The sequence below is a fragment of the Bos indicus genome, chromosome 4 (genome assembly GCF_029378745.1).
Source record: "Bos indicus isolate NIAB-ARS_2022 breed Sahiwal x Tharparkar chromosome 4, NIAB-ARS_B.indTharparkar_mat_pri_1.0, whole genome shotgun sequence".
Taxonomy (NCBI): domain Eukaryota; kingdom Metazoa; phylum Chordata; class Mammalia; order Artiodactyla; family Bovidae; genus Bos; species Bos indicus.
Window position 1 is genome coordinate 103,443,603 of NC_091763.1, and position 17,724 is coordinate 103,461,326.

At 44.7% G+C, this 17,724-nt stretch overlaps 1 protein-coding gene across 3 annotated transcripts in view; it reads right to left on the minus strand.

Annotated features, from left to right (window-relative positions):
- Positions 1 to 17,724, minus strand: part of HIPK2 (homeodomain interacting protein kinase 2) — a 204,574-nt gene that overhangs the window by 39,013 nt on the left and 147,837 nt on the right. For 2 of the 3 annotated variants that reach the window (XM_070788235.1, XM_070788234.1), the window contains exons 7-10: positions 16,608 to 16,770; positions 12,958 to 13,165; positions 11,757 to 11,878; positions 3,161 to 3,303 (exon numbers count right to left, since the gene is read on the minus strand). In XM_070788235.1, the coding sequence (XP_070644336.1) occupies positions 3,161 to 3,303; positions 11,757 to 11,878; positions 12,958 to 13,165; positions 16,608 to 16,770 (636 nt within the window). The remainder of the gene's footprint in view (positions 1 to 3,160; positions 3,304 to 11,756; positions 11,879 to 12,957; positions 13,166 to 16,607; positions 16,771 to 17,724) is intronic. The other variant, XM_070788236.1, reaches the window with a different exon arrangement.

Consider the following 17,724-nt stretch of genomic DNA (forward strand, 5'->3'; position numbering starts at 1 on the left):
TGAATTTAGAGAGTTGCCCATAAAAACCCATTTGCTGCCGCTGCTGCTAAGTCGCTTCAGTCGTGTCCAACTCTGTGTGACCCCACAGACAGCAGCCCACCCGGCTCCCCCATCCCTGGGATTCTCCAGGTAAGAACACTGGAGTGGGTTTCCATCCAGAAGCCCTTTCCTTCTCCAATGCATGAAAGTGAAAAGTGAAAGTGAAGGCGCTCAGTTGTGTCTGACTCTTAGCGACCCCATGGACTGTAGCCCACCAGGCTCCTCTGTCCATGGGATTTTCCAGGCTAGAGTACTGGAGTGGGGTGCCATCGCCTTCTCTGAAAAACCCATTTAATACATGGTAAAATGAAGAGCTATAGGAGAGTTCATAGGAATTTTTAAAATATTATGAAATTTAGGAAAAAAGTTGAACACAAAGAAAAGAAGTAGGGAGACACTTTTGTAGAGATCCTGATAGGCTTTTGGACATTTAAGTGAACTTTAAAAACTGATGTTATAGCTCCTTTACTTTGTTGCTATTTCTTCTACAGACATGGCATTTTCCCCTTTGACATAGGTCTAGCACTAGCCATGATTCCAGATGTTCTCTGGGCTACATATGAAATGGAGAAGAGACTGAAAAGAAACTGTTGGCTTTAGGTCTCTCCTGTGGTAACCAGGTAAGAGATGAGGAGGGATGAGAGATAAGAAGATGTGCATGAATGAGTTAAGAATGTCAGTATCTCTGAAATTAAATAAGCTGTAAATGCTGAGAGACAAAGGAAAATGGAAGTACAGCATATGTGTGGTCTTCTGGGAGAAAAAGGGGTAAGGAAAAAAACAAGTGGTCAAACAGCTTTCCACTTGGTTGCTGCTGCTAATGAGCTGGAGAGGGAAGGTGGTCTTGCTGAGCGTTCATGCTGTGAACGGGGGAAGGGCAGATAACAGATTTATTGCTGCCTGTCATGGATCAGGCGCTGGAATGAAGTGAAATGTTATTCACTCAGTCGTGTCCAACTCTGCGACCCCATGGACTATAATCCGCCAGGCTCCTCTGTCTGTGGGATTCTCCAGGCAAGAACACTGGAGTGGGCAGCCATTCCTTCCTCCAGGGGATCTTCTCGAATCACGGATCAAACCCAGGTCTCTGGCATTGCAGGCGGATCCTTTACCCACTGAGCCACCAGGGAAGCCTGGCGCTGCATGGTACATGTTAAATCCAGTCAAGTGCTTTGTCTTTTATCTTAAATTTAAACCTCCCAACAATCCGATGATAGGCATTACTGTCCCTACTTTACTGAAGAACTGAGGTTTAGTAACTTTCCCAGGTCACGCAGGGCCAGAAATGAGCCCAGTTTACCTGGCTTGAAAGTGCTTCCAATGAGAGGCGGTGGGTGTGGGGGGTGGTGTTGTCAGTGGAAAGTGAACGGGATTGTGATAAATGGCCTCCATTCCTCTCTTCTTTCTACTAAATTAGAATTAGTAAATTAGTAAGTAGAAAACTAAATGGCAGGACAGAGGACGCTGCAGTTGAGGCTGGACTGGGGGCCTGTCTCTTTGCCTTTCATCAGAGCTCTTCACTCACAGCAGCTTTACGGGACAGAAAAAGAATTGTCGGGAGGTTCTATGGCTGGTTTGAGGACTGTCAGAGGGTGAAGGGTGTGTCCTACCCTGATGCTTCGGCTGAAAGAAAGACAGCCCAGAGGGCCATGAGAAGTTGGGGCCAACTTGGGGGACTGCCATTTGGCTCTGCACTGGTGAAGGTGGGCACTGAGGGTGGTATTGGGATGGCATGCTGCTGCTGCTGCTAAGTCGCTTCAGTCGTGTCCGACTCTGTGCAACCCCAGAGATGGCAGCCCACCAGGCTCCTCTGTCCCTGGAATTCTCCAGGCAAGAACACTGGAGTGGGTTGCCATTTCCTTCTCCAGTGCATGAAAGTGAAAAGTGAAAGTGAAGTCACTCAGTCGTGTCCGACCCTTAGTGCCCCATGGACTGCAGCCCACCAGGCTCCTCCATCCATGGGATTTTCCAGGCAAGAGTGCTGGAGTGGGGTGCCATTGCCTTCTCCGTGGGATGGAATAGGTGGCAGGTATAAGGAAAAGTGGAAAGTGGCCATAAAAACAACAGAGCCACATGTTAGTGATGAAGTTGGTGAGCAAGATGGCATGGAAGGTTCTGGAAACAGATGCAGGGGTTGTGGTGTGCTTGTGGCTGTCAGCTGGATGTCTCTGGGCTCTGTGGAAAGTGTACTTTGATCTCAAAGATATGAGCATCAACTGAAGAGACACACTCAGCAAACAGAGCAGAGTTTACCAGTCCAAATAAACCCCTTTCTGTCAAGCTTTCCCCCAGGAGGTTGGATGTGACTCCAGCGTGCTCACGTGTGAAAACACCTCGAGAACACTTCCTGGAATTGCTAAGGAGCCCCTGGATCTCTTCTGCAGAGAATCAACCAAAAATCATCCCAAGCCAAGTCTGGTAAATCACACTGGTGATCAGATAACGGAACTGAATTTGGAGTTCAAAATGACAACAGATCCTAAAGTAACCAAGCTGGTTTTCTGGTGTGCTGGTATGCTGCTGCTGCTGCTAAGTCGCTGCAGTTGTGTCTGACTCTGTGCAGCACCATAAACGGCAGCTCACCAAGTTCCTCTGTCCCAGGGATTCTCCTGGAAAGAATACTGGAGTGGGTTGCCATTCCCTTCTCCAGTGCATGCATGCATGCTAAGTTGCTCTGTGCGACCCCATGGACAGCAGTCCAGCAGGTTCCTCTGTCCACGGAATTCTCTAGGCAAGAGTACTGGAGTGGGTTGCCATTTCCTTCTCCATTATACATTTATTTAAAAACAACCTCTCATTACACTGCAGTTTTAGGCCACATGGTGTGCTCAGGTGCTTAGTTGCTCAATAGTGTCTGACTCTTTGCGACCCCATGAACCGTAGCCCGCCAGGCTCCTCTGGCCATGGGATTCTCCAGGCAAGAATACTGGAATGGGTTGCCATGTCCTCCTCCAGGGGATCTTCCCAAACCAAGGATCGAACCCAGGTAGGCCACATGCTACTCTTTTTAATTTAAAAAGCCCTCTACAAAGCAGGGGAGTCTGGTACTGGCCAGCCTGGCCGCCCTCTGGGTCAGCGGTGGACGTGCCTCCCATCCCAGCCCTGCCTGCGCCTTGCTCACCTCCAGTCGGCCAGCTGCTGGGTGCCGGCCATGGTCTCAGGAATCACAGTTGCGTGCTGCACCGAAGTGTGCGTGGCCACGCCGGTCAGCTGTTGCCACGCTGGGGGAAGCAGGATCTGCTGGGTCCCACTTGGCCAGGCCTGCTGTAGGACAGAGGACACCTGCCATCACTATGTCTGACGATCATATATCAGTTGGCATGAGTCAAGCGCTTATTCTTTGCTCAAGGTTATGCTAGACCCCTTGACAGGTGTGACAGTGGAGACCTGCTCTCTGACCTCAAACACCACGGCAGATAAAATGAACACATGTGAACTCAAGAGAAGACAGTAGGTAGGTATATGGGCAAAGAACTATATGGAAGCGATTCATTCACACGAAGAATGATTTACTTATAAATCTGCTCTAATGAACCACGTTTAAAATTCCCCAAAGTTCACTTATTGATTTCTTTTGTGACACAACTGTGCACAAGAGATTGAGGGGGTTGAATTGGGTCATACAAGCGTAACTCCTTGCCCTCAAGAAGTTTTCTGTCTAGTATCCTTTATTTAATATCTTACCTTTTGTTTAGCAGTTAGAATGTAGAGGTGCAACTTGTGTTATCTTCTGAATCTAAGTTAACGTAATTCTGAGATCACCAAGTATCTGACACCTGCCTATATCCAAGGGCAAACAGGCATGAAGTAAAATTCTTAGCTGGGATCTTGAGCTTAACTGAGAATACCTTGACTCCTCAAGGCGAAAATGAAACAGTGAGGAAGTCAGAGTTCGATTTTTTATAAGCACCAAGCTATAAATCAGGAACTTTCCTGATTCCTCCTTGAATAGACTTACAGGTGTGCATGTGTACACGTGTGTGTGTGTGTGTGTGTGTGTGTGTGTGTGTTGTGTTTTGAGCCCTCTGTATCTTCAGTCACTATTCTGCTTGCCTTTGGTTATTAAATGATTCACTCTGAACATAGTTGTGTCCAAAGTTGGACACTTGAAGGAATGCTGCTAAGGGAAAATACCTCTTGGGAAGGTCAAGGATTTAAAGACTTGGGATCTTAGCTCTTTCTCTCTTTCCATCAGGCTGGAGATGACGAACACTGGCTAATTAATATAATGTAGTGCTCCACAAACTGTGCATATGTTCAATATGTGTGTTTTGGCTCATATCAACAAACAAGCACTTCTAGAAATGGATTATAAATTTGAGTCAAAACTTCATAATCAGTGATGTGTACTAAAATGATACAGCTTCCTCTTAGATTTGAGTGCATAGTTCACCTGGTCTATCTTGTTACCACTGTTGCACATGAGATTCAGTGAGATCTCTTATACCTTTTAGATATTTCCTGTTTGTTTACTGATCTTTTAATATATAGTCAAAAAGCTCAGGGACCACAGATTATACAATAAGTGCTTAAGAAATGTTTGTTGATAAAATGAAAGAAGCAATTCTACCAAGGCAATTAGCTATACTTAACTGTATTTCAGGTTTACTGAATTCAAACACAGTAAGCAGAAAAATAATTTAATTGATTAAAATAATTATGAGCTCAAAAGCTTAAATGAACAATAGTCTCATTGGCAGTAAGAATTCTACTGTTTTGTCTGGAACTTATTTCAGATCCCATGAAAAGCCTGTGTTTTGACTAATGTCATTTTGAAATAATAAATCTTGATATCAAGCTAAGGACATTATTTCTTCCCTGTTTCCCTAAAATGAATCTTAGCATTTTACCTCAAAGAGATGGGGTAAAAAGATATTTCTGGACCTCTATCACTGATGGATATGTTCAACTCATTTGAGACAACACTTTGCATCAGGTATTTCTATAATTTATTGCTACTTTATAATCTGTAAGGTTAGAGCCAATATTTCTGAATGCACATTGTTTGCCAGGCATAGAACTAAGACCATAAGTGGATTCTCTGACTTTATCTTAACACCAATCCTGTGACATCGGGGCTATTCTCCCCTCCTATTTTTCAGGTGGATAAACTGAAACACAGAGAAGTTAACTAGCTTGCCTGGACACATAGTAAATTAAACATACGTTTACAGCTCTCCCTCTTTTAAGCCCAACTAAAATGACAGTGAAGGAATGAAAAAGTATATATAGATCCATAAGGACACAGAGAACAGTGAGGGACAGTAACAGTTAACAGAATTTTAGAAGCTGGAAAACAGATGAGAGTGATTACCAAGTTAGCAGACTGAAGGAACAGAAGGTAAAGTCTGAATATCAAACCCTGGGATTCTGTCACCCTCAGATTCCTGGTATGAAGGATTGTTACCCCCTCACCCGCCACCCCCAATCTTCAAGCAGGAACCTGGTGGATTCTCTCCAGGGAAACTGACTATTCCAAGAGAAAAAAACTACAGATACTTTCGATGAGAGGGGACCTGCCAATGAAAATGCTGAGCTCACTCCTTATTATCCGATAGAGAAATCCACCCCGCTGCCCCTGAAGCGTTCCAGTTTTTAGTCCTTCAGTCTTAGATATGAATGAACAGCCAAGGGTCACCAGACTTTAAAGGAAGTTTCTATCATGAAGGAGACTAAAACAAAAAATGAAACTCTGAGGAACAACAGTACAGGAATTGGAAGAAAATCTAAAAATATATGTAATTAGTGTCCTCAAAGAGGCTAAACGTGTATATATATCCATGAAACAAGATATAAAGGATATATATCTATATTCTGAGAACAAGAAAACTCTTGGAAATGAGAACAATGACAATAGAAATGAACAATTCCATACAGATGGGGAAATTTTGGAAAGTAGCATAGATAGAATATATACAGGGAAAAGGTGGATGGGGGTGAGGGTGGGAGATATGAAAGTCATTAGATCAGTTCAGAAGTACCAGCGCTCAACTAGCAGGAATTCCACAAAGAAGGAACAGAGAAAATGTAGGGGAAGAAGTTAACAAGGGCAAAAATAAAAGAAGAAAGTTCTCCAGATAAAAAGGGCAAAAATAAAAGAAGAAAGTTCTCCAGACAAAAAGGGCAAACAGGATGTACCGGACAGGGTATTCTAAAAGACTCATGAGAAAGCATGGAGCCGTGAATCTCACGGACATCGTGTCCACCATGGACAAGGAAGGTCTTAAAAAACTTTCCGAAAGAGAGGAAAAACAACAGCACTGAACTTCTCAATGTGCTCAAAGACACCAGTACATCAAGCACACAAGCCTTTGAGAGCTCTGGAAGACTTCGGGGCTGCATAATAACACATACAGAGGAAACTGACCCAATGAAAAGATGGGACAATACTAATTCCAGGAAAAACAACTTATACAGGAAAGGAAGCAGAATCGTAGTACGTTATGAGGCTCAGCTGAGAATAATATAATACAATATTGATGATAATGTAGATAATATAAAGTGGTCGAATAAAAACTTACAAGGGAGGAAAAGGGAGAAAGGAAAAGTGAGAGAGAGAGGAAGAGAGTGTGCATGCGCGTGGGCCTGTGTGTTCTGGGGATGGAGGGTTAGAGGGCTAAGCATTCTTCCATGGTTGATTGATACCTAAAGTGCAAAATTCAGTAAGAAACAGTTAAAGAATGCTATTTAGAAACATGGATTTAAATAACTAAATGAAACAGTTAAAAAAAAAACTGTTTTATTTTTGGATGACCAGTCCAAGTTTGATGCATGAAACAAGGCACTCAGAGCCGGTGCACTGGGACAGCCCAGGGGGCTGGGATGGGGAGAAGGGTGGGGGGCGGTTCGGGACGGGGTAGGGGGGGACACATGTACATCCATGGCTGGTTCATGTCAGTGTATGGCAAAAACCACCATAATATTGTAAAGTAATTAGCCTTCATTTAAAATTAATTAATTAAAAAATGATAGTTTGGGGGGAATGGAAATTGGGGACAGGATAGGCAGGAGACTACTATTTTCTTAGCTGTTTATGGTGGCATTTAACTGTAACAATTAGACACATGTATTACTTTGAAAAAGAATTAAAATTTAAATTCAAAATAACTTCTCCAAAGTCAAACAGCCAGTGAGTGCTGGGGCCGCTATCTGAACATGGGCAGTGGAATTCCAGAGCCCATGCTCTCAGCCAATATGCTACACTTTCTGTGGAGGTGACACATAAAAACGACGGCCCAATTCAGGATCAGGTGCCTAAGAGTCGTATGAAAAAGTCTTCCTTATTTATTAGCAATATCAGGCACCCAGCAAGACTGACACAGACAGCAAGACAGAATGGTGGGAAAGACTGGTTGCTGAAAATGACCAGAGAAGGTTTTGAGAAGCGCTGGAGTGGGATCTTCCGCCTCTGTTGTGGCAGGCAGCATCTTCAGTTGTGGTGTGTGAGCTTCGTTGTGGCATGTGGGGTCTAGTTCCCTGGCCGGGGATTCCCAGCCCCCTGCATTGGAAGCGTGGCACCTCAGCCACTGGACCAGCAGGCAAGTCCCTCACTCACAATTTCTGATGGTGGTCAAGATACCAGTTCTTGGCTGGGGGCTGGGCAGACAGAGGTGAAAGCTCCTTTTAGGCGATACCAAAAAAGCATTACTGGTAAGGCGATCCACGTGATCACCCTTGTGTTACTGAAATGAGAGGGTGTGATTATTTCCGGACACACATCTTTGGGGTGCACCAGAGAGACTGTTTTCCATTTTAGGGACATATGATGCTACTGGCGAGGGGGGGTTGGAAAATGGCAGAGCAAACAAAGCTAACATGAGGGTGGATTCAAAAGACTATTTCTAAACATGCACAAATTCCTTGAAAAGGTTTAAACATTTAGATAAAAAGAAATATACTGAAATTTGGGGATATATTTAAAGTAATAATATTTGGAGTACCTCTGCCTGATACCTAACCTAATCCCAAGAAAAATGAAGGGGTCAGTGTTAATGTTTAATTACTGCTTTAAAAAAATAGCTGCCATACTAGTTTTTTAGGGCTTCCCTGGTGGCTCAGAGGCTAAAGAATCTGCCTAGTTTTGCAAGTTGCTTATTTTTTTTCCTTTGAAGGGATCATTAAAAAATATCTAGGAGAAAGCTCCACCTTAATAGGCTAACATATTGGAATGGATTGGGTGACAAACAAGAAAAATCAAAAGCAATCAATAAATGAAAAAGACACAGTGACACTGGATAGAACAGGACAGTTCTTTTTTTTTTTTAATTTTTAAGTTAATATCTCTTAGACAACTCTGTATGTTAAGACACTTTGGTCCACCACATCCTTTTCCAATGGCTATATGGTGTTCCATTTTATGCCCTTACCAATTTAAACAAATTTTCTACTGATGAACATTCAAATTGCTTCCAGCAGTTCCCTGTTATAAGCACTGTAGCAATTAAAATCCTTGTACATGTAATTTTGGTTCACTTCCCCACTTAGAGCTGTAGGTTAAATCCACTTGGAGATTTATGGTGCTCTAAGGACTCCTTTTCAAGTAGGCAGTTGGTAAAGCCCTTCCCTGCTGTGATTAAAGGACTAAGACAAATTCAGAAATGCTGGGCCTGTCGGTTTCCACCGAACTGAACAACGAGTAATATCTACTTTAGCTAGTATGCGATGCTATGTATCATTTCTTTCAGAGATGGTTCTTGGCTTACAGGGTTAAGTATGCAAACACAAAAAAAGGATCTGTAAGTACCCTTTAAGAGTACATGTGAATTCTGCAGGTTTTGGCTCACAGAGGAGCAGCACTGGGAAACTGGCCTGAATTTTGGCTCCCAGTCAGATGAAGTGTGAACAGGCTGCCATGCCCCTGGAGTGAGTGGTAGTTCTCTTGATCTACCAGGGCTTTTTCTGAACTCCGTACTACCAAACTGTGCAAACAAAAGGGAGCTATGAGGAACAGAGAGAGAGGGGAAGGAGTGCAGGTGTGCTTTATATACGGAAGGTTCTCTGTTTAAACCTTCAGCAAGACAGAATTTTGTGTGCCACCAGAAACTAGTGGAAGTGGGCATCTGCAGTCTCAATCTGGACATAAGAACAAAGAGATTAAGAACGGCTAGTGTCAATCTCAAACAAGCTGTTCTTGAAAACAGAAGAAGAAGTAATAATATCCACCGTGTCTTATGAGCCTGGGTGTGGTCTCCATGACCAAAGCAGATGAAGATTCTATAAGAAAAAGAAATCCATGCCACTTCCTCACGTACGAACAAAGATGCAAAAATACTAACTGCAGTATTCACAAACAATCCAGAATTGAAAAGCACACAAACACATCAAGTACCACATGATCAAATAAAGTTCACATTGAAAATATTGATACAAAGATGATTTAATGTTACAAAATCTATTAACTTGCTACATTAACAGTTGAAGGAACAAAAACACAGGAGTATTTCAATAGGTGGAGAAAGAACATTTGATGCAGTTGAACATTAATTCATTAAAAAAAATTTAGCAAACTTGATAAAGTGTCCCTAACCGCTCTTTAAACAAAATCTCTAGTGGCAAACAGCAAGAAGAATTTGCTTTAAAGTTAAGTTCAAGTTAAGAATGCTCAATATCAACGCTCTTATTAAACACTGTTTTGGAGCTACTGTTGGCACGGTGTCATGAGAACAATAAATAAAAGTTATAAAGACTGGAAAGGAAGAAACAAAATTGTATCCCTTGTAAATGAAAAAATAGTCTACACAGAAAATCCAAGGGAATTCACAGAAACAATCAGAACTAATCAGAGTTTGGAAGGTGCTGGATAACAAACTCAATGGAGCAAAACCAGTTATATTCCTATTAACCAAAGACAAATAATAAGAAAATATAGTTAATAAAGTTATTAATAACAGAAGTGTAAAATATTTAGGAATGATTCTAACAAAAGAAAACTCTAGTGAAAGGAATAAAAGGTAACTTATATACAGTTATGACTTCCCTGGTGGTTCAGACAGTAAAGCATCTGCCTACAATGCGGGAGACCTGGGTTCAATCCCTGAGTTGGGAAGATCCTCTGGAGAAGGAAATGGCAACCGACTCCAGTATTCTTGCCTGGAAAATCCCATGGATGGAGGAGCGTAGTAGGGTACAGTCCATGGGGTTGCAAAGAGACACGACTGAGCAACTTCACTCACTATATACAGTTATATACCATGATCAAGGATGAAATGACAATATTACAAAGATGTCAGTTTTCCTTGAAGTGAACATAAATCCAATGCAGGTCCAATACACACAAATCAGGGTTCTGGGCTTTTGTCTTGTTTGTTTTGGAATGAAAACTCTTATGTAACGGTGAGGATAAAATTCACATAGAAAAGCAAAGGGACAAGAACAGACAGGGAAATTTTGAAGGACGTGATAGGATCAGGGCTTTTCCCACCAGATATCAAGACATACGTTAAAGTTATAAAATCAATAGCAAAGACAATAGGATATCAGAGAGCCCAGTGGTCTAGAACGGACTGAGTCCAAAATTGTTGTTGTTTAGTTGCTCAGTTGTATCTGACTCTTTTTTGACTCCATGGACTGTAGCCCACCAGGCCCCTCTGTCCATGGGATTTCCCAAACAACAACAGTGGAGTGGGTTGACATTTCCTTCTTCAGGGGATCTTCCCGACCCAGGGATCAAACCTGTGTCTCCTGCATTGCAAGTGGATTCCGTACCACTGAGTCACCAGGGAACCCCATGAGTCTAAAATAGACCTATGCAATTTGACTACATTAAAATTATCCCCCAAACTTCTGTTCAATAAAAGACACTATAAATAAAGTGTCTTTGGGAACCAACTTCATTTAAAAAACAAAGGTGCTTTAAACTAACAACATTTCAGTCAAACTATCCTTGACTCCCAACAACAGAAGCCATGATAAAGAAACAGTACAGCAAATGATGGGTTAAAATACACATGCTGGAGTCAGACTTCTTGGGTTTGTGTTCTGGTTCTGTCACCTAATTGCTGTGTGACTTTGAGCCAGTGCCTGTGCCTTGTTTGGCAAAAGGAGACAAACACCTTACCATATTGTGGGGATTAAATCAATAGCAACTATGAAGTGCTCAGCACAACGAAGATGTATTTGTTATTAATGTTCGAGTGACATTAAGGATCGATTACTTATTATCATTACACCACTTTGTTGCCTACAATTTTCACAACACGTCACAAATTTTCAACCAGTTTCACCTCTGTGATCTTATTTGAGGAATCTACCAGAGTACCTATGTGAACAGATAAGGAAGGTTCCAGCCCAAAGCCTCTGTGATCCTGGTTTTCAACTAGGAAACAAAGAGATAATCTCCAAAGTTCTTTTTCTGCTTTCAAAAAATAGTTTCAATTTATAATAAGGAAATGCTAACTGACTTGCCTTGGGTCACAGAGAGTTATTTGTAGAGTTAGGATTAAAACCTAGGTCTCTCATATTAATCTACATTACAAAGAGACAATAATAATAATAAATTTCTCCAGACTCCCCCTGTGTCTAAATTTCTTCTTGGAACTGTAAGCTAGATACTTAGGAAGGTAATTCACCTGGGGATCATTCGGAATATTACTGATATATTCTAATGACTTGAGGCATCTAACTCACTGCCAGGGAGGGAATTATCAGAGATATATCTCTTTTGTGAACAACATTAACATGTGTCGTGGTAATACCAGTGATAATAAAAAAAGAATTACCTGGGCAAGCAGACCTGGTTGGATCTGAAGAGGCTGAGCTCCTGGGGCTTGAGTGACGATGGGAACGGCGTTTTCCATTCGGACAGAGTAGCCAGCATGTTTAGAGGGAGAGGCCTGCAATCCTAGTGCAGACAAGGGGTGAGGGGGAGAAGGGCTGAGTAACTGGCAAGAGCTGGATGAGGAGACCTTCCTAGCCCACTCTGTCAGCCCTCAGCTTCCCTTTGCACTAGTCCCCACCAGACACTGCCTGGTCCTTTGGAAGTCTTCCCTGCCTCAGTTTTAACTTAAAAAAAAGTCTGTGGTTTTTTTTTCTTTGGCCATGCCACATGGCTTGTTGGGATCTTAGTTTGCTAACCAGGGATAGAACCCAGGCCTTCATCAGTGGAGGTGTGGAGTCCTACCCGTTGGACCACCATGGAATTCCCTCTAATTTAAAATTAAAAAAAAAAAAAAAAACCAAACCAAAAAACAACCTTTTTGAATGTTTTCAAAGATTCAGTCAAATTAAGGAGTCTTTAAAGCCCAAAGTGAAACAGTTATGCTGACAAATTACAGCAGGAAAACAGCTGCTTTTGTCATGAAGACACATCTGACTGGGTCAAAGCCAGGGAGAGAGGGTAAGGCTGCTGAACAGCACTTACTCAAACTCAACCACGCAGACTTACACCAGGGGGTTTTCAGAACCAAATTCTCGAGTTTTCAAGGTAAACTATAACAAGGTACCCGGTCAACTCTCGCTTAGAATTTTCAGAAGAGTGCCGGGGTGCCTGGCCAGAGGTGGGGGCACTGGCCAGGAAGTACTTTTCAGAGAGGTTTACACTCGTCACAAGAACGGGGACTGGTGCGCTGTCAGAGGCTGGCAGTGTGCTGTCGATAATCCACACAGAGGTTATCCCACGGGAGAGCTGACATCAGCATAACAACGGGAGCGCACACAATGTGCTGATTTACAGACGGTGGCTGAGCCAGGACAAAACCACTGGCAGGTGGTGCGAATAACAGGGAACGGACTTGACACAGAAGCCTAAGTCCATTGTTTCTAGGTTGGCTGCCGCAGGATGGGGGCCCTCAAGTTCAGGGATGCCAGGGCTCTCGCGGAAAGAAACAAAGAGGGCTTTAGCAGGACAGAAAAGCATGAGGCCAGCACCGCAGAGGCGGTCCTGGTGGAAGCAGGTGGGAGGCTGGGTCCACTCCGCCTTACCTTGGAAGCCGGGTGGACACACGATGAGCGCTTGCTGGAAGGGGTCGGGCCGGGCGCAGATCTGGGCGGCTCCCGTCTGCAGGGGCATGCTCCGCTGGGCCACCGCGGCCATGGATGCCGCTGAGGGCTGGCAGAGTGCAGATTGGTAGTTTAGTATGGAGACCTCGGGATTGGCTAGGGAAAGAGTGGCACTGGTGGAGGTGGGAGCCTAAAGGAATGGTGGGGATTAGACAAAAATAAACACAAATAAAACATGAGGGAGATGGCATGCTGGGAGACATGGATCCAAATCAAATAAATGAACTCAAAGAAGAGCAAACGAATGAATGAAAACCACGAGCCAAGAAAAAAAGCAAAAACGGGGGAGTGGAAATACAGTTGGAAAGTCTTAGGGGAAAGCAGGCACCTGCAGCCCAGGACACAGAATCACCTTCGATGCTTAGATTCGGGCCTGTTCTTAATATTTTCAGGGCCTGTTCCTAATACTTGCAGGGCCTGCAAGTGCACACGGCATGCCTGCCTGTCAAGTCTAAACAGCAGAGTTAAGGACTGGCTGGAAAGAATTATGATCTGCCCTTCCACGCAGACACAAACACTTTCATAACCACCTGGAAGGCTTTGGTTTGAGTCTGAATCTGGATTCCTTGGCTTGGGCCCTGGAATATGGAGCCGAGTGCCTGCCTGCCTTCTCTCCAGGCTCCAGCTCCGTCCCACAACCTGAGGGCCTTTGGGTGCAGGTATTTGGACTTGGTCTCTACTGGGGAGGATGAAACTAGAAGTGGCTCCTCCAGGCCCCGGGTCTCAGATTCCCGGAGCTTGACACGGAAGCACATGCACTCGGGGAGGGCCTGGGCAGCAAGCCCTTCTGCTCAGGTCTGAGGGTAGCACTTTTACAGATGCCCTTAGATGTTCACAGAGCACAGTTACTGCGAAGAAATAACACTACAGAAATAGAGATAGAGGGGGACATGCTGAGGCTGGGGTTACTTGTTGGAATTCAGTGCATTCTTGTGCTGGCATTCAGCAACTAAGCCTAAAGGGCAAGGAGAAGATGCCAGGGGGTTAAGAGAACTTGAGATGGGTTAAGTTAAATGGAGATGGGTTAGACAGACACTGAAGTTATGTCCTCTCTCCTTTCTTTTTCAGAAAGAGATAGCATTTGAGGTTGAACTTGCATGTGAAGCAAGGCCATGGAAGGAAAAGGAATTCTACATTGGGAATTCTCCAGTTTCAGCCCATCTTCGTGCTGATCCTTTAGTAAGATAGGTGGAGTAACCCATGGCTTCAATTTCAACCTTGTTTATGAGAGATTTTGCTACTAGAGGCTATAAGGACTAAAAAAGTAAAAAGGGAAAGAGCCACAAGGCTATCGGGAAACATATAAAATTAGGACCTTAGGAAAGGTATGCATATATGTCAAATTTGATGAAAAGGATAAAGTCTCATTTTACATGTCTTTTACACTTATATTTTATGCTGAATTTCAGTGCAAAGCATAGAATTTGTTTGAAAGTAATCACCACATTAGGTACTGCCCATGTTTAGATTTTAAGATATTATTTTAACAGTCAGCGTCTGTGCAGCATCACACAGTCAGCCTCCAGGCAGTGTGACTGGGAATGCATGTGTGGCACATGTAGGCCAGCATCTCTTATCACTGTTTTTTATTGAAGTGTAGTTGATTTACAATGTTGTGTTATGTATATATATCCTAACAAAAGGAAATTCTAGTGAAAGGAATAAATATACACGATTTTCCTGTTCCTTTCCATCACAGGTTACTAAAAGGCACTAAATACAGCTCCCTGTGCTGCACAGTAGGGCCCTGTTGCTCATTTTATACACAGTCATTTGCATGGGGCCAGCATTTTGTGTTGTTACCAACGGCATGACTTGTGTTTCCTTTCTGCTCTCTCTGCAGCCTCACCTCTCCTGGAGGCTCCCCTCAGACACACCTCCCACTAGCCACTTGCCCTCTACACACCAGAGTCCACACTCTTCCCTCATCTTCCTGCCTCCTGGCTTCCCTCTTTGGGGCACTGGCAGCAGTCTCCTCCAGGTTCCCACACGGGTGCTCAGTGGCTCCCCCTTCTGGCCAGCCACTGGTCTTGCTGCTCCTTCCTTCCAAATGTCCCCGGAAGGCTCTCCCTCTTTTTAATCACTACTTCCTTCGCTAAGGCCTTCTGTCCTGGTGCCTGGGACCTGTAGGGCCTTGACTAGTGATGTTCTGGTCTCCACTTCTTGTTTTCTAATTCTTCTTGGGCACAGAGGCTAGAACATTCTTTCCAAATGACTACTTTTTGTGTGATACCACCTCTGCTCAAAAGTCTCCGGTTGCTGCCTAATGGGCACTGTGTACGCATCTTAGGCTGGCCCTCCTTCCAGTCACAATTAGGCCCTACTTCCCATCTCAATGTATCTTCTACCCTCCCTGCTCAGGGCACCAGCCAGACGGCCTGCTCACCGTGCTGGGACTCTGGAGACGGAGAGCAGAATCACAGTGGTTATTCTGTCCAGGAGTTCACCTGACTGGAGGTGGCTGTCTTAGCCTGAGGGCTGAGCTAGGCGCTGGGTGGGAATGTTTATCACAGGGTACTCCAGGCATTAGAGAAATGAACTCTTTTGGCTGAGGAGAACGGTAAGGACACCAGCGGCCTGCAGGGGGCAGCAGATTCTAGGCGGCCTCTCCTAGAGGGTAGGCAGAAGGGGAGAGGAACAGGCTGGGAAGGAACGCTGGGCCTTAGCAACCAAACGTTCCGGGAATGGCCTGGGAAGCAGGGTCGGTGACTCTTCATGGGAGCACGGGACCTGTCAAAAGAGTGGATGGCCAGGCAGAGTATTCCCGCTGGAACATACATGCTCTGCTATCGAGGGGTGTGGTGTGTGTGTGCGTACACAGGTGTGTGGTCATCATTAAAGACTGATACTAAGACTGAAGAAGATCTAGGGACACTTTCTTTGGGGAAACTGGTAGGTAGGAATAAAAGTTAAAGTCTCTTAGATAGCAGAGGCTGCCTGAGCGAGGCCTTGGAGACTCTTCATGTAGGACATATTTCCTGGGTGTCATCCATATTTCCAGCAGTATATTAGGTGCTAGATTCTGCAAATTTTCTGTAAGAGGTTTGAAAGCTGTGGGTCCCCTTTTAGTTCTCACTGCTGGGATTCTGGTGACAAGACCTGGAAAAGGGCGGGTTTTGTCTGTGTTGAAAGGAGATCATGTGGACCCGGCAGTGTGGACAAGAGGAGTGGGGGCCTGAGCTGGATGACCGCTAGCATCCATCCCTTCCAGTTCTAGAATTCTCCATCGGGCAGATGTCAGACATGAGAGGATCCCAGCATCTCCTTTACCTTATTCTCACAGCAGGACAGGGAAGCAGTAGGAGGTACGATCTCAGAAATAACTCTCTTAGTGAGTCATTTCTGGGACCTTTCAAGGGGCTAGGAGTCAATACAAAGAATTCCTGAGGATCTCAAAGGACAATAACGAAGACAAACACCTTCTTGCAGAGTTGAACGTGACAGTAGAGGGATTTTGTCTGTTGTATATGATATTGGAGTTTTGTCTTCTGACTCAGCTTGGTGGGAAAACAGAATTCCTGACCTCTGCTCTGTCAGCCCCGTGTCTGCCTTCCGCTCTGCTCCCCACTCACCTGGTTGTGGACAGTGTTCAGCTGGTTGTTGAAGGTCATGGTCAGGTTGGTGGATGTGCTGGGGGCCACGTGCGTGATGAAAGGGGTTTTGCTCTGGTTCACCGTGTCATACATGTTCACCCGACGCTTGCAAATCTCCATGTTCTGGAAACATGATTTGACGCTGTTCATGCACAAGCAGAGACAAAGGTGTCAGGGAGAGAGTAACATGGAATTACAGGGGAGAAAATGGAGAGAGAAAAAGAGAGTTAATCTAATAAACGAAAGAACCGAGACACTTCACTTTGGATCTCAGGTTCCTGGATTTCTCAGGCAGTGTCTGCACTTGCAAAAGTTGGTGGTATTTACAGGACTTCCACCCTCCCCTGCCCCCTCCCCCCACACCTTCTCACTGCCTCCTCCTCATCCTGGGTGGGTAACAGTTCTCCACCAACACAACAGACCTCTTGGCTCTCACTGCATTTCCTCCTGCTGCTGATCTGCTTCCCAATTTCCACAGCTCATTCTTGGCTTTTAAAGTGGTTTCTGGCCCATAAATAAACATGTAAGTTCTCTGATTGGCACTGGTCATCAATGGATGACCTGCCGCCATCTTCCTTGCCCACGCCCTTTCCAGCTAACCCAGGACACCAGCGCCATCTAGGGGTCAGCCAAAGAATAGCCAACCCGGTGTCAGGACCTATTGGCACTCTTGCTCCTCCCTGGATCGTGCAGGGAATGAGCGAAGGGTTCTCATTGGAAAAGACTCTGATGCTGGGAGGGATTGGGGGCAGGAGGAGAAGGGGAGGACAGAGGGTGAGATGGCTGGATGGCATCACCGCCTCGATGGACGTGAGTCTGGGTGAACTCCGGGAGTTGGTGATGGACAGGGAGGCCTGGCGTGCTGCGATTCATGGGGTCGCAAAGAGTCGGACGCGACTGAGCGACTGAACTGAACTGAACTGAATAGGGGTGACAGCGTGGCGGCTGTTCGCAAGCACTCTTTCACTCAGTCCTACAACCACCACGAGGGGAAGACAGACAACTGTTGCCCCTATTTTGCGAATAAGGATAAAGCAGAGAAGGGATAGGTAATTTGCCAAGATCAAGAGCTGGTTAATGGTAGTCTTCACATAGA